A 16,081-nucleotide genomic window follows, 5' to 3' on the forward strand; every position below is an offset into this window, starting at 1 on the left:
GCATGTCCTTGCACTGATCTTACCAACTATAGCTGTGTTAGTAAATCTGGCTGCAGCTAGTCAGCTAAGCACACATTATATATATTACATATATATTACAGAATATATTACATATACTCTCCCTATGAATATAGGAAGACTTAAAGGATTTATGTTAAAAATGTAATTATTCCACCAAATAGATTCCCATACTAATTTTAATGCCAATTAGCAGAGCAAATGAAAGCTTTATAGCTTTTTTGTTTTCTTCTATTGGTACTGCACCCTCTGTTTTATTAAGTCCATTTTAAGACAACTGCTTCTGAATTCCTGAAGTTTTCTTCATGTATCCGCTTTCCACCTGTGCCTTTTCTGAGCCTGACAGGCTTATGTGTGTGTGGCTCCTACCTCCAATATATACAGAAAATCTGAAGTGTGTAGAAGGAATTTCAAACAGTTACAGGAACCCTTATGTAATGGCCATATACAGAGATAAAGTTGGTGTTATTTATTCTGCAAAATAATAAATGTGTTTCCACCCCAATAGCTCCTGTCTTTTTTTTCCTGCCTAAAGTTTCACACTAGATTTTAAATATGCAATGCCATGGGAAAATACTTGCTTTGTACATATTTATGAGGATATGAACAAATACATATAATTTTGAAAGAAAAAAAGAGTGTTCTGTTTAATCACAAAGAGAAAAGACAGGAGAAGCAAGAGAGGAAATTCATCCCTAACACCAAGGCATGCACATTCTGCCTGTGATCCAGGCACAAAGATGTGAGACAATCCAAAGCACCATTTACATCAGGAGAGACTGTACTGCCTCCTTACTCACATAAAGTTTGCTGCACAGAGTTAAACCCTTTGATGATCATCTTGCTCATGTAAAATGGTAAGTCAAGCCACTTTTTTGATATATCTTCACTTGCTTTTTTACCGTGGTTTTTTTTCCTGCTTTCTGGTTATATAATTTTCTTCTTTCTCTTTCTCTTTCTCTTGTTTTTATCTGGATCTGAAGTGATGGAAGAAAAAGACCTGAGCCTAGGTGGCCACTCAAGAAGCAAAGAGCAATGAAAAAGATTCAGAAACACTTGGTACAAAAATAAATAGGACACATGTATGAACACTCATTTACATATACTAAACAATATTTTGTGAGATAATTTTTTATGTTTTAACATAGCAAATGCTTTAATTACATTATTACTGGAACAGATCTTACAGGAAACTGTATCTTCTATCACCTTAAATGAGACTGACCCACAGAAGAAGGGTGATCTGTAAACAGCACAGTATGTTCTCCATTAAAAAACCTGGAAATATAAATAAAACTCTTGCTGCCTAATCTCTTAATGTAGTCTTGCCCATGAGATTTGTATTTTTCATTTTTTGTATTCAGCAAGATTAGTAATTTTAATACTCAATACTGATGGGGGTAAGGGAGATAGAGCTCATGACTGGAGAGATAGCTCTGCTAATAAGGAACTGGATAATTTATCAACTTCATGGGCACCAATATACATATGTTTGTAAATGGCGCTAAGTTTGGCCACAAGGCAGTAATAGCTCAGTACCTGGAACCTCTTAAACCAGAAAAGGTTTAAGAGATCTTACTGTATTTTTATCACTTTCTTGTTGTAGTGGAGATATCTGTTCTCTTCTTTTTCCAGGCTCCTCTGTAGCCTCTTCACATTTCACATAACAGTTTCACCCTTTCTTCTGTTAGTCCCAACTTTCTCAGCTCATCGTCATAAGGGAGGTGCTTCAGCCCTCCAGCCCCTTTATCATCCTCATGGGCCTCCTCTGGACTTTCTCCAGCAGCTCCATTTCACTTGTTGCTATGCCTGTGGACATGAGGTGGGATGACAAGGGCTCTCAGTTTATCTGTACTGGCTGAACCCCATCTCCTGGTAAGAATCACACCTTAAGGAGTAACTACTAAGCTGCTTCCCACTCAGCATTGTTAGTGAGACCATGAGAAAGTGAGGAGGGCACAAAAGCTGGAGTCTACTAACATTACAGTCTTTAAATCAAGGCCACAGTTGTAGTAATATTAAAAAAATCTAGTATCCTCATGGACACTAGAGCACTGTAAATAATCTCACCATTTACAGACTCAAGTGGAAACCACGACTGCCCAAGTATCTTAGGTTTTCCTCCCTATCACAGTAAAACAGCACAAATAAAATGTTGAGGTCTGTGGGCAGATTAGGAGTGTATAAAGGGTAGTTACTGTGATTTTTAGTGTGATTTATGGGGTTATGATACTGGTGACCTCCGCTATTCTGAAAGGCATAGCAATGAAATGAGAGCCAAGAAAACAAAAGAGATCCACAGCATTTCAAGAATAGTGTCTGTTTTAGGACTTTTAACCATATAAATGTTACTTTCTCATCTCTCGTTGCTTTCAGTTCCGATGTAGCCTGGCAGAGCCTGTGGGGTTTTAAAACATATTCTTCTGAAATAAGAGGCTCATAGATGACAGCAGTGAAGATAAATGGAAAAACTGCTGCCCCATGTGACTTATTGTGTTTGCCTTTAGTAGTCCCAGCAGTCTCTTTGGTGCAGCCCCCTTTGGAAGCAACAAAGGTGGAGCTCCACAAAGAAGAAGGGCACTTTGATCATCGGAGTTGTTTCATGTATTATGCTCAGGGTAACGCTTCAGGAGGCTCCATTCTTGTTAAATAATCTGATTCTTTATTAATGTAACTATTTCCAGAGCTTTCCTGTCAATCTCAAAGCATATCCAAGGTCTTTCATCATAGCACATCTGTTCCTCCATCCTGCTCCCACTGGATCACTTACAGGGCCTGTGCAGCCAGTTTAGCCCCAAAGAGATGATTCAAAGCAATTCTAGAGTATCATCTAGATGCAGAAGTAATCAGAGACCAAACTTCTAACACAGAATTACTGGCCAATACCTAGAAGTCATGTCTCCTGAGTCTTCTATAGTGTATCATCTTTTACACTAGGAGAGGGTCAGTGTTCTTGTGAAAGCTGTTGTCATCTTCCCTATGAGCCCTTCATCTAACGAAGTGTCCAACTGACTATCATCTAAAACACTGCCTTTCTGCCTATACCTGCCTCTAGTATAGGAGCAAGGTTTGGTAAGATGGTCCCAATGTGTATTTGTGAATTTACAAATTGTGCAAATTTTGTGCATTTGAGGTTTATATTTGTGCATAGACTTCACTAGGACAAACTGGCTCAGCAAGGTTGGCCTGGAGAGCATAAAACGTATTACTTGCTTTTCTGTATTGCTTGTTTTTCTGAGGGCCAAAGTTAGTCTCCAGCCAAAGGTTTTCCACCAGTTTCATGTCTCACCATGCTATGTTCAGTGATGAAATTCTGGCATTTTTTTATTCAGCTCCAAAGTAAAACAAGAAGCAAAAGTGCCTGTTATGGATGAGTGGACTTAACCTTTTAATTGACAATTTGCAAGCCAAGGACTGAGGCTGTGCTTCAGCCTTTGCAGATGCCCCAGAGTAATTTTTGACATCTAGAAATACACAAATTCCATTAGTTTTCCTTTTCCTGAGCAGGTGCATGAAGACAAGCTGACATCTCCTATCCCTCCCATGTCGTCTGTGAGAACTACCTGTCTTGTCATTAGATGTCACCAGTAAAGCAGAGAAGAGCAGGTGTTTCCGTAGCAGAAGTTCTTTTGTGACATAGCAAACACTGTACAAGGACAGGGGCTTCACAAACTGTCTTCTGAAACACGAACCAATGTAGTCATCAGAATCCTTCCATTGAAACAGAGGGAGAACAGGAAGGCTTGGTTCTAATGCTCAGATTTAGAAAGAAGCTTTCCCAACAAAGAAGCATTTCTGAACCGGACTAAAAAACATCGTATTACATTTTGAGGTTCATTGCTGTGACAGCTGAGCCTGAGAGGTGCAAGCAAGGACAGTAGCTGTTGTGCATGTGTCTACAGAGGGTCATCTCAGAAGGTGAACGGGAGGGGAAATTCCTGCTCTGTCTGCCTGTGCCTTCATCCACAAATCAACTGACACATTGCATTTTTCTAGTATCAGCAGAATTGCATTTCTCAGGCCGTGATCCTTTGCTTCTTAACACCATTTGCTCTCTAGACTCCCTCTCACCAGTCTTGTCCAGCACTAAACCGCAGGGATAAGGAAAGTGCATGGTATTGTGCAGGATGCACAAGGACAGGATCTCTTGCTCTCCAGTTCTGGCACCCTCTCACCAGTTTTACCCTCATTGAAATCACTGGGTTGCATTGGCATAACACTGCAGTAATTCAGAGGTAAATCAAAATCTCTTTTTGCATCCTAGGATGGATCAAGTCTTAAATCAAAATCTCTTCTTACATCCTAAGATGGATCAAGTCTTCCCCCTCCCATTAGGTTCAAAGAGATTAATGCAGACTAAGGGACATTGTGAATTCAAAACCAGACACATTCAAAAAATTCTCACATATTTTCAGGCTGGAATAATATCTGTATTCATTTTAGGACAGATCTTTCAGAGTCTAAATGGCATGAAACAGAGCAGTAATTCCCATCATTTTTCCCAAGGGCTTTATATACTTGTTTATTTTCTCAAAACTCTCAGAGTAATGGAGGAAACAAAGCACCGTGTAATCCCGGTGGTGTCAGATTCGCTGATCTGGTGTGGTGTGCCACGGCCAGAATATGAAGTATGGATGATTAAAGAAAATTCACAGCAATCATAAATGGCACTTCTGAGAAGAGTATTTGTGTTTTCTGTGGAGCAATTGACTCTGGGCTGCAAAGAAGTCAGTCAATCACCATCTCTGAAAAAGGTCTGAGCTTTCTCAACAAGAGTATTATGGTTGCTTTTTTCAATGGGAAGGCACCATCAAATTAACAGCTGCCACCAGGAGGGGAAAACAAAGGTTTAAGAGTCTAAGAATAAGTATTTATTTTGGGACAGACTTCCTCATCGCTTTTCCCAGGAAAAATAAATATCTCTATGTTTCAGTTGCTTGTTCTTCTCTTAAAGCAGTAACTAATAGTAGGCTCAGGTTTCTCAAAACTGTTGCAGCATCATGAAGAGATGATAGCTTTCATGTAGCGCAGTCCCAAGGTATATCATGTCAGAATAAGCCAGCCTCTATCAGATCCTTTGGATGGTGTTTTGGCAGTGTGATCCCCACACACAGCCTTTTATTTAGGAGGTGAGGTGCGGTTTCCTCCAGAAATGTGATTCTAGAAAGGACTCTGTACTGCAAAATGCACTGTTTTCCCAAAGTTGAAGGCATCAGGTCCTACCAGTTTTTCAGGCTGCATCTTTTCTGCTCAGGTTAGGAAGACCAGCAGGGATGGAGGCTGAATACCTAATAAATGTCTCTGTGAAAAGGCTGATTTAACCTCTCTTTTTGCATAATCATTGAGCACCTGTGCCATCTCTGGATCCTGAAGCTCTGCCAATGTGGCAGTGAGAAGTCAGTATTCCCAGGGCAGCTGTTTTCAGAATCAGCAAAACCTCAGCATGACATGAGTCTTGCTGTCATTGACTGCAATTTTGCTGTTTGGCCACAGTGGCCATTTGCAGCCACCAGGGTTTTTATATGAGGTTGTCATAGCAAAGCACACACAGACTGTATCTGCAAAATGAGAGCATTCACTCCAGATTTGCTGAAATCCATGACATGCCTTCAGACTGCTGTTCGAGAAAGGTATACTCATTTGACCCTCAGAACTGAGCTCTAATGATCCCTGGAAGGCTGTTAGTCTTTTTCAGTGTGGAGCTGTGCTTGACTGAGTTCTGACACGAATTCAGTTCTCCATGCTTTACTGAGGCTTTTTAGCATGTTTCCTATTGGTTTTCCTCAAAAGATGGGAAAGGTTTGTAATTACAAAGTGAAGATAACCTAAAAATGCAGGGTGGGACCTGCGTGACCATAAATTTCTACTGTCTGCACTGTCTCCTAGCATCTGAGAGATTGAAAAGTAAACAGATTATGTCATTAGCCACTAAAAACACAGGCATGGGAAAAATGTCAAGTAGCAACTTCTTAAATGTCAGGTCAACAAGTGCAAATGCTAGCAGTTGACTTTTTGGTGGATGCTGTGCTACGCTGTACAGACATGGTATCTTCCAATGACCTCCTGCTCTTGTGATTTCTACGCAAGGCCTCCCATATTTAAGTAGCTTAGGTTTTGATATTTCTCTGGGAATATAAAGTAGTTGTGTTTGGAAACCTGCCTTGTAGTTTTAGAAGCAACTAATAATTCAAGATAATTCAAATGGAACTTGAGGTTCCTCTCCAAGTTTTCCTTACCATGTGCCTTTAAAAGTGTCTACCTAAAATGTGAGAAATTTGAATCTGAATTAGACAGAAAGTAGATTTTCCAAAATGTTCCCTTCAGGACAGTACCATCATGCTTCCAGACCATGATACTGTCCTTGATATTGTGCAGCCACAGTTATTTTTGTCAGTGGGATGTACTTGATTAAATGGCATAGCTGCAAGTGCAGGCAGCTGTGTCTTGAGTCCAAGAGGTCATTTGCCTTGCTCTAATTCAGGTGGCTAAAACAGGTCAGGTGTACTAAAAGCAGAGGGGTCATTCCTCACCAGGGACTACTTCAATCCACACATCTGTACCATGTAGTCAGACATCCAGGTTAGGTGAGAAGAATGTCAGTTATGCTATTTCATTTCCCTTTGGTGACTGCTGGGCAGACTTATAGCCCATTTTTAGTCATGACCCAGCCACCCTACTCCTCTTGGAAGTATTTAAGGCCAAACAGAAGTAGCCAGAAACAGCAGAGAAATAAATGAAAGAGCATCAAAATGTCCTTACAGATGACAGCTAAACACATGGGGTAAGAGTATGTAGAAGAAACAGTAATGGCTGTCAGCAGAAATTAAGAATTAAGAGGCTTGGGCTAATTATGTACATGGTCTTTAGCTTTAGTTGTCAGATTGAGTTATCAACCAATAACAGGTCATCTATTGAATAACTAAGCTCCTTTCCTCACCATTTCACCTCTAAATGGCTTATGTTACATACACCAAACTGAATGTTTTCTGAATTTCCTAGCGTCCCCTTGGCCCAACATCCTTCAAATGATTGGCGCCCACCCCCACCCCCACCCCCACCCACCCCCCCGCCAGCAGATTGCCGCAAGAAAGGCACTGGAGCAAATTCTGAGTGCTTCTAGAGAGTTAAAACACCCACAGGCATTTAAGGTCTTACACCTGTTTTGTAGATACACACAGCTAAGCTAGTGGCCCCGTGCTCTTTTCACAGCTAAAGTTAGACAAAGGCACATTCAGGGCACTATCCATCTGACTTATTTTAGGTACCTCCTTAGGATGAGGTAAGTTTTGCTTTAATCTCCATCACCTCTATTGACTACACAAGGGACAATTTAGGAGTCTATATTTAATCTCACAAATCACAGGCATACATTGCAGAGCATTTAAATGAATAATGGAGTGGTTGTATCCATGTTATCAAAACTATATGTGTAGCAAGTCCTTAGGAAACACGTTTGCAGGTCTAGATCTTATACCCCAGATGTAACCATAAGTACACTCCATGTTGGCTTAAACTAGCCTGGCTAAGGGTGCAACAACATGCCCAGTGCTCAGGTATGACTGTAAAATCAGCCCAGGCCCTGCATGAATCTATATTTGAGTAACCTCTGTCTTGTGTCCCGTGATTCTTGCTCAGGTGTGATAGTGGAGGAGAGGTGCCTGGAATAACTGAAGTTCTTACCCCTTTTTATTGTGGATTACCTCCCACCACTAGAAGAAGATGGCAGCAGATCTTCTTAGCACTCTGACTCCATTTTGAGTCCAAACGAGCAGCAGGTCAAATAGTTCCTTGTACGATTTTCTTAGACCACCCAGGTTGCCCCCGTTTACTCCTCCTCTGCGTCCCTCTCTGATAGCCTCTCTGCCCTGCTCCATCAGTGGAGCTCATACTTACGATCCTTCCTGAGAAGCTTCATCCCTCAGAAACCAAGCTGACAACATGCATTGGGCATGATGAGGCAGTGTGAAGCTTGCTTGCCATGGTGCACACCATGGGAAAGGAGCCAAAGGCCGGAGCATGCTGATAGTTCTGGCACATCCTCCCTGGATGTGCCAGGGAGCACAGCCCAGCACAGCACCCTGCAGAGTGCAAAGCTACAGCCCAGGGAAAGCAATTGCTACAGCAGCTGGGACCCAACGATGTGTGGATGTATTCCTATTAATTCCTGTCCAGAATGCCTAATTCTGGGTTGGCTGCTTTGCTGTAGCATAGACATGAACACAGATGCTGTTAAAAATATCCCCCATTGTTAAATTTCATATTTTGCTTTCTTGTAACACAAAACCTAGGATCCCTCTAAGCAACTGTGTACATTTTGTTCTGTAAATGGTTTAAAAGTATATTAAAACATTAATCATGGCCCGAGCCCCTGTGTGCCAGATTTCTGACTGGAACACAATTTAATGGATGACTCATAGTAGATATATTATATAATGGTATGAAGTTCTGATAGCCAGTGATTTACAGCTACAATACTTAGCACTGCCTTGCTTTAGAAAATCCTTTTATTGCTTATTTGTGCAACATGCGGATACTTGGAATTTAAGAATATTTTCATAGAATAATGCTCTAATAGCCAGAAAAACAAACAAGCAAGCATGTAAGGTAGATCCATAATCAAACTTTATGCTATTCCTTAAAAATGCTAGAATATCTGAGACTATATTGTATTGCCTTCAAACTGGATTTGAATAAATCATGTCTGCCTTCTGTGGCAAGCAGTACAAACTCTCCTCGAGGAGGGTCCTTCACTGCTGTGAACTGGGAAGGTTCACAAAAGTGAAGACGAGCCAGGCTAATACGGTCGAATATGTTTATTTCCTTTTAAACAAACAAGTGAACAGCTGAAGAGGTGGCCCATATAGCTGGCTTGGTTTAAAATCAGTAACACTGGTTGGTCTACTCTTTAATAATTTATTTGAAATGTCAGTCAGGGGGCATTTCAATGGATAGCAAGCATCTGAAAAGAGAGGTTGTGTTACACACACAAGGGGGCTAGCCCATCCTTGCTTTCCATAGGGCAGGCTGGTGTAAAACACAGACCCCTAACTTCCCAGCCTGTGTCCTTCAGCCAAAGCATCACAGGAATGAGGAGACGCAGGTATCTCTATAACTTTCCTATACCAAAACAGAGTCAGTCCTTTTACTCTGAATTACTAGGAAGACCTGCTCAAAAACAATTAGCAGTTTATTTCACATTAGATTTTGTTATTATGGTTGAAGATTGTATTCTGGGTTTTATGTAGTCAGAGTGTTTTATTTTGATTTGCCCTAGAGGGTAGTGATGGTAATTAATGCTGCAGCTTCCTGTCCGTAATCTATTAACTGATAACCAAGGAGAGAGGGAAATGACAACTACATGTTATGAGAAGCTGCTGGGTTAGCCAAGCATGCCAATTCCATTACTACACAATTGCAGGGTTCTGTGTAGGCGGATAGACCTTTGGGAGTCCTTTGATAGGATTGGAACATTAACAGTGTTTGTAATATGCCAAAATATCCTGCAAAACATCATAGACACCTGTTCTAGCTCCTTCTTGTAAAAGGAGAATAAATTATTTTATTTCTTCTCTGTGAAATGGTTCCAGCATCCTTTTGAAGTGCTCTCATTACATACTGCAGTTGAGGTGTTTGCAAGAGTTACACGACTCCTAGCAAGATTTGCAGGAAGAGTATGACTATCCATATTCCTATTTACTCATTTTGCCCCTGAGCAGTTAGACAGTATTTAGGGCCATTGCAGGTTGCTTTGATGAGGAAGGAAAGTTGTCAAAAAGTTATCAATAAAGGAAATTTTTTTTTTCTTTGGTGCTGTTCTGCAGATCTGTAAAGAACTTCCCTCAGCTTTTGTGTTCATCAGTGTGATGAGAACAAGTAGCAGGAAGCAGTCTCTTTGGGCACAGATTGTGTTTCTTGTCAAGCTGCATTCTGCCAAAAAAGGGCTCATTCTTGGCCATCCTCCTGGAACCACAAAGGAGCTTCTCCCTTAGGTGGTTGCCTAGCTTTTGGGGCTTTCCTTGTATCTTTCCTTTGCTGCATATCCATCAACCTGTGCAGTGAATGATATCTGTCTCCAGTCTCTCAAAAAGAGGAGCATTTCTTTATTCCTGTTTGGGAGACAGGGGCACACCAGCCTAAGTTACAGTTACTGGGCTAACTAGAAAGGACGAGCTATTTCCTCAGTCTGCCTTGCTTGGGAGTGAAAACCCACTAGCTTCAGTCATCTGCACAGCTATAGACTGAGAACTCTTCACATTTTACTCTCTGTAGTGTGAAGGTGCTGTGATAATCCTTCGAGTCCAGGATTTGACTCTGCTGCGTTATCATACAAGACACAACAAGGACAGAGCCTCTTACTCAAACAACTTGCAACAAAATATGTTTTACTTCAGCAAAAGACAAAACCTGGACATGTTTTTTAGCTCAAAGTTAACAGTCAGTTGTCAAGCATGGAAGTGGTAGAAAATTTGCTTCTGTATAATTTTGCAGTTTTATTTCACTTGTTTCCATAAGAATAAGCATTTCGTAAAATTCACTGGTCCTGCAGTTTTCCCAGCTAAGACTAACGTACACAGAGATGTTGGTTACATTTTTTCATGTTTTATTTATACGATGCATTAATCCAGTTCTCAGTAGAAACAGATTCTTCTCTTTTACCTGCTCTGATCTAAGAAAAACACTCTCTTTTTATTGTAGTAAAATATTTCCACTGTGTCACTTTCATCCACAAATGGAATGTGCTGCATTTGTTAGCTTATTGAAAGCAAAGACTTATTTTTTCTGTAGTTTGACTAATATGAATTTAACATAATTCGTCTCAGTGCATTAAAACATCTCAATTGTGCTTAAACTCTTTATGCTAATTTTATCAGATTCATTCTCAAATTAATGTGATTATGGATCTAAGTACTAATCACTCCCATCCTTCATGCTTTGCCAATGGTATTCTTACTTCTTTAACTTACTGCGTAGGAAGTGATTAAATTCATCAGAAGTGTCATAAGCTATCTGCATGGCCGTTACTCTAAAAGATAGGTATATGATTTCATTTTTAAAGCCACAAGTAATAGTTCACATGGAGGGTACAGGAAAGGAAGAAATGTTGGGAAATAAAGCAAATGAATTTAGGTATGTAGTTCTCAGGCAGTGTGCTTTCTATGCATGCCTTTGTTTGAGCTACAAATAAAAGTTGCAGCAAAGACTGGCTTAGTTCAAATGGAAGGTATGTTTGATCAGTCTCTGCTCAGAGAGCCAGTGAACAATGCAAACAGCTGTCAGGCAAGTAAGGATACTCTGTAGTCATCTCTCTTTCAGTTCAGCAATGTGAAATGGTGAAAGCATTAAGTTGAAATGAGAGGTGAGGTATGAAAACATACCATGGATTGGTGTGCCCCGGGGAGACACCAGTTGAGGGTTGGAACTAGATGATCTTTAAGGTCTCTTCCAACTGAAACCATTCTATGATGCCGTGATTTTGTTGCAGAACTTAATGGCTGTGCTCTGCTCCCCTCCAGCTGCCTGGCTGTAGTACAAGACCATGCCCAGAGCCCCAGTGGCTGGATGAAAAGCTGGGTAACTTTGGCACTAGCCCAAGCAGGATCAGCCTGCATGCAATGTGCAAGCACCCCACATCACTCCCACAGGAAATTAAGCCTTAAGCTTTCAGGTCAGCCCGCTGACCTGCAGCTCCTCCTTGCAGATCCTCATAGTGGGAGCATGGGGCTGGCCCTGCCCAAACCGGGACTCGGTGGATTTTATCAAACCTGTCTGGAAAACTGCTGTGATGCCTCATAATTTTTGCTGACTTTTAGAGTCTGGGGTAGCTGGCTGATGTCAGGGGTGGTGCCACCTGAAAGTGTGCGCAGCCTTTTGCAAGTGCCTTTGGGTCAAAGCAGCCCTTGCGGGGATGGGTGATTAATAAGGGAGGAAGGGAGAAAGGCCAACCACCAGCTGAGAGGCTACATTGAGTATGGGCGAGAGAACAAGGCAAAAATCACATTGACCCAGACCTGTGAAAAACAGTCCAAGGATAATTTAAGAACCTTAATGAACACACCTGACAACAGAAGAAGGAGTGAATACTTCTTCCTTTTTTTTTTTAACCTTCTCAAACCACTCTACAGCCCTTCTTGGGCACAGTTTATAAGAACTGTTCAGACACTGTGGAAAAAAGATGTGACTGTCCGCTCTGCCGTGTGTGGTGAGGAGAAAAAATGAATTGCCAAAAATAAAAATCAGTCCTTCAAGTTAATCCTGTCAGAATCCAATATCCTAACTTATCAATAATCCTATATTTTCATGAGCACCAAGCTGCGCCCCAAATACTGAAACAGAATAAACACACGTTTGAGCAGTTGCTTTGGGAATGTTTATCAGCAACAGGAGGTGTTTCACTGGATGTCTAATAAGCTTTTCTGGTTCAGGGGACAGTCCAGACAGATGCAGAACAACCAGTCCTCTACCTGCTGACCTGCCAAAATGTCATTTTAAAGAGAGAAATAAATCCTAAAGTGATCTCAGTACAGCCCAGTTGGTCATCTGGAAATACCTGCAGAAGTTCAGGGAAAAGTGTATTTTTCTGTGGCCACAAACGATGATTGTCACTTTGCCGTCATTTCTGTGACTTCAGATTCCCATGTAGCATATGGTGCTTCCCCAGGGACAGTGGGTCAGTGCTGGCACAGCAAAGCCCTCCCATTCCTCCTGGCCTTACTTGGTGCTGGTTGCTTAGAAGCCCATGTGGATGACCTCATTGCACTCTCTGAGGAGGTGGATGGACATGAGATCCTCTCAGAAGAGAAATGGCATTGCCCCCCACTTACTCACTAGTGGTGGACACAGCACACTCCCCTCCACCATCTGCTCACCACTTCCCAGCATTTTGAAGCCAGTCTCTTTCAAGGTGCATGTCTGCAACTTCACCTGAACTGCGGGTGGGAGCCACTTCCCAACTTCACCAGCTCCATTTAGCTGTGTTGCTTTGCTATTTGGATAAGATAAAGCTGTCTTCTCATGAAGAGGCAAAGCCAGTATCCCTGGTACCCTAGAAAAAAAATCTCCATTGCCAACAGCATTTGCCTTTCACAAAGGAGTATGTTCAGAGCTGGGTACAATTTACAGAGTAAGTAACCCTGGCTGAGATGGGAGAGCTGAACAAACCTTAGAAAAGTTCAATCAAAAATAAAAGAAATCACTCAAACTGGAACTCTAAGTTGCTATCTTCTTCACAGCCTTTCTTGCACATCAAGAACAACTTGTTTGTTTTGGTTTCTAAAAAACATCAGTTTACTGACATCTGAAGGGGATTTTCTGTTATGTGGTACTTTTTGGAGTGCTGTTAGCATAATTTTTTTTCTATCTTACCTTGTGAGAGCTGTTTGTTCCATCTACTTCATTTATAAAAGTTTAAAGTCCCTGTCACTGATAGGTGCTGAACAAACCTAGCAAGAGCTGGAGATTTTTGTTCCACTTACCTTCCTAGCAGTAACATTTGTCTTTGCCTGCTTAAATACAAAATGCTGGCAGGTGTGTGACATTATCTCATTTGTCTGACAGGTAAGCTGCAAAGTCCTGCAATTCTTTCATCAGTACATGTTGGGCTGCAACTACTTCTGGATGCTCTGCGAAGGCATTTATCTTCACACACTGATTGTGGTGGCAGTGTTTGCTGAGGAGCAGCGTTTGCACTGGTATTACCTCCTGGGCTGGGGTATGTATGATATAATTCGTAGCAAGATGGTTAATTATTTCACATGTTTGAATTCTCCTAGTACTTAGGCAACTAAATCGTTGTATGTACACCACTAGTTCATAGCTTATGATTGAGTTCTTGGGTCCTACAGTTGAGTTCATTTATTTGGGTGGGCCTAGAGACTTGGAAAAATCAGCAGGAGTTGGTATCTATTATTTGAACCATCTTGGGATTGGCTGAAAGAAATGTTTTAAGTTTTGTTAAACAAAGCTTTGGGAGACAAATAGATTTCTATCCAAACATATCTCTTTTCTGAACAGAAGTTACGTATTTTTGTCACTTTATGTGGAGAAATATTAATATGGTACCTATCCACAGCACTTCAAATAGTTCACTATTATTCATCTCTTGCAATTGCAGTCTGAAGCAGAAAGAATTTACTCTTTATTTTCCATCCTCTTTGGAGGTGTTATACTTGCTCAGCATTATTTCGTTAACAGCAGGAAAATAAGAAGTAGCCCTACTGCTTAAACAGAGAAAAATTAGGAATTAATTCAGTCAGAGCAAAATGACCCAGTTCTGAGTGTTCTGAAGAACTTCAAAACTCTGACTTCAACCACTAATTAGGCATCCAATATCAGGTCCTAAGTAAGAGGTTCTTCCCCTGTTTGAATTTTCATATAAGAGCCTGGTAACTTACTTGCCTCTTATGGTACAAGACTTCGTGCTTTCTGGATACCTACATTAGATACCTAGAAAATCGGCATGATATTCTAGTTTATATGGATTGTTCTAAGGCATGTAAGAACTATTTTTTTAATCAGAATGCCATTATGCACTCTTTTTTCCTATAAGAGTGAATCTTTTCTGCGAAGAACCTCTTGGGCTTTTGAAATTAGAAGTACATGGAGCATCATCAACTCTTAAATGAAGATAACATTCCTGAAGAACCTTAAATTGAGTCAAAGTTTTTGGACTTTGTCAATCTAAATAGCTGAGCCCTCTTTGAGCAGCCAACTGTACTGTCATAAGGTTTTCATAGTTCAGAATATTTGGATATACAATGTCAGATAGGGCTCTGTTTTTGAAATGGCAGCCCTATGTCAGGAGTCATTTAAAATGTTTCTTTCCAAATAAAGCTTTTCCCATTTTCATGTCTTGCAACATAAGCCTTCCCAAAATAGTGTCATTTTATATCCAATTATGCAAGAGGAAAATAGTCATAAACATATTTTTCTCAGGTGACATTCAATTTAGGCAGTGCCATTTAATGCAACTGGGACAGCTAGGCTGCCATGAAAGCTCATGAGCTAGCTATAATGTTGCTGAGAATGGCACTAGCATCATGGTGGGTAATTCAGTGAAGTTATGTGGTAAGAAACTCATTAGTATCTGGAGCACTGCCCAGAAAATAAATAGGATGGTGACAGTGGTAATAGGATGAATATATCTTGAGAAGGAAAAAGTTAATAAAAATGGACACAACTCTTGGCTATGAAGCCAGCAGCCTTTTTCGTTAAACTAGATGAGTACTACGCAAAAAAAGGTAATCATTAGTATGTCATAACTAAAGTAGGAATCATTAATAGTAAAATGATCTAGCCAAGACTATCTGGCCACCCGTTAAGCTTGCATAAATCAGTGTAATTCCACTGATTCCAGAAGCAGTCATCACGCAGTCTGACTTTCAACATCCAGCTATGTTAATCAATGGGGAGAGACACATTTCTCCAAAGAACAGTGCAGAGAAACCAGAGCAGGTTGTGCTCTGAATTGCAATTTGAAAGATCAGCAAATGTACAACACAAGATGAAGTTACTCATTATTCATTCTTATAACTAGTCCCTGTGCAAGAGCATCTAGATTTATTTGGAAAAATAACTAATGACTTTTGTAAAATATCTTTATAAGAAAAATAGAAGTCTGAGCAAGTGTAAAAGATTTCTAAAAAGGTTTGAGATGATTGAATAGAATCTGACATGGGCAGATGTATATCAATGCCGATGCCTTCAGGTGACCCCTTTGCTGGGAAGTGCTGCTGAGGATGTCATTTCTTATTTGTTATAGTTTCACTGGGTCAGGAAATCACCCTTTTGCAGAGCAAGAAAGCAGTATCAAATTTATGCATCCAGCTACAGTCCACTCTTGCTGCTTCAGGCAGCCTCATCCACACAAAGTGAAAAAGGAGTTATTTACTTGGACAGTGCTGAAACAGAATGCCTTCCAAGTTCAACTGGTAATACAAGTAAACACAGTTGCCAGTTTGTGTCATAAAGGACCTGGCATTGACCTAAAGCGATAGGTATGCCATACCTTTCCTGGGATGACTGGGATAAGACCTTTTCTACTTTACTCTTTGCTCATCATGTGTTG

General features: G+C 40.7%; 1 protein-coding gene across 3 annotated transcripts in view; it reads left to right on the forward strand.

The window, feature by feature from the left end:
* CALCR (calcitonin receptor) overlaps nt 1-16,081 on the forward strand; it is a 169,035-nt gene that overhangs the window by 135,072 nt on the left and 17,882 nt on the right. For all 3 annotated transcript variants that reach the window (XM_061350087.1, XM_061350088.1, XM_061350089.1), the window contains one exon: nt 13,573-13,726. In XM_061350087.1, the coding sequence (XP_061206071.1) occupies nt 13,573-13,726 (154 nt within the window). The remainder of the gene's footprint in view (nt 1-13,572; nt 13,727-16,081) is intronic.

Source organism: Neopsephotus bourkii, unplaced genomic scaffold, assembly GCF_033783945.1.
Source record: "Neopsephotus bourkii isolate Nb327-2 ecotype Australia unplaced genomic scaffold, CSIRO-AGI_Nbou_v1 NB_479, whole genome shotgun sequence".
Taxonomy (NCBI): domain Eukaryota; kingdom Metazoa; phylum Chordata; class Aves; order Psittaciformes; family Psittacidae; genus Neopsephotus; species Neopsephotus bourkii.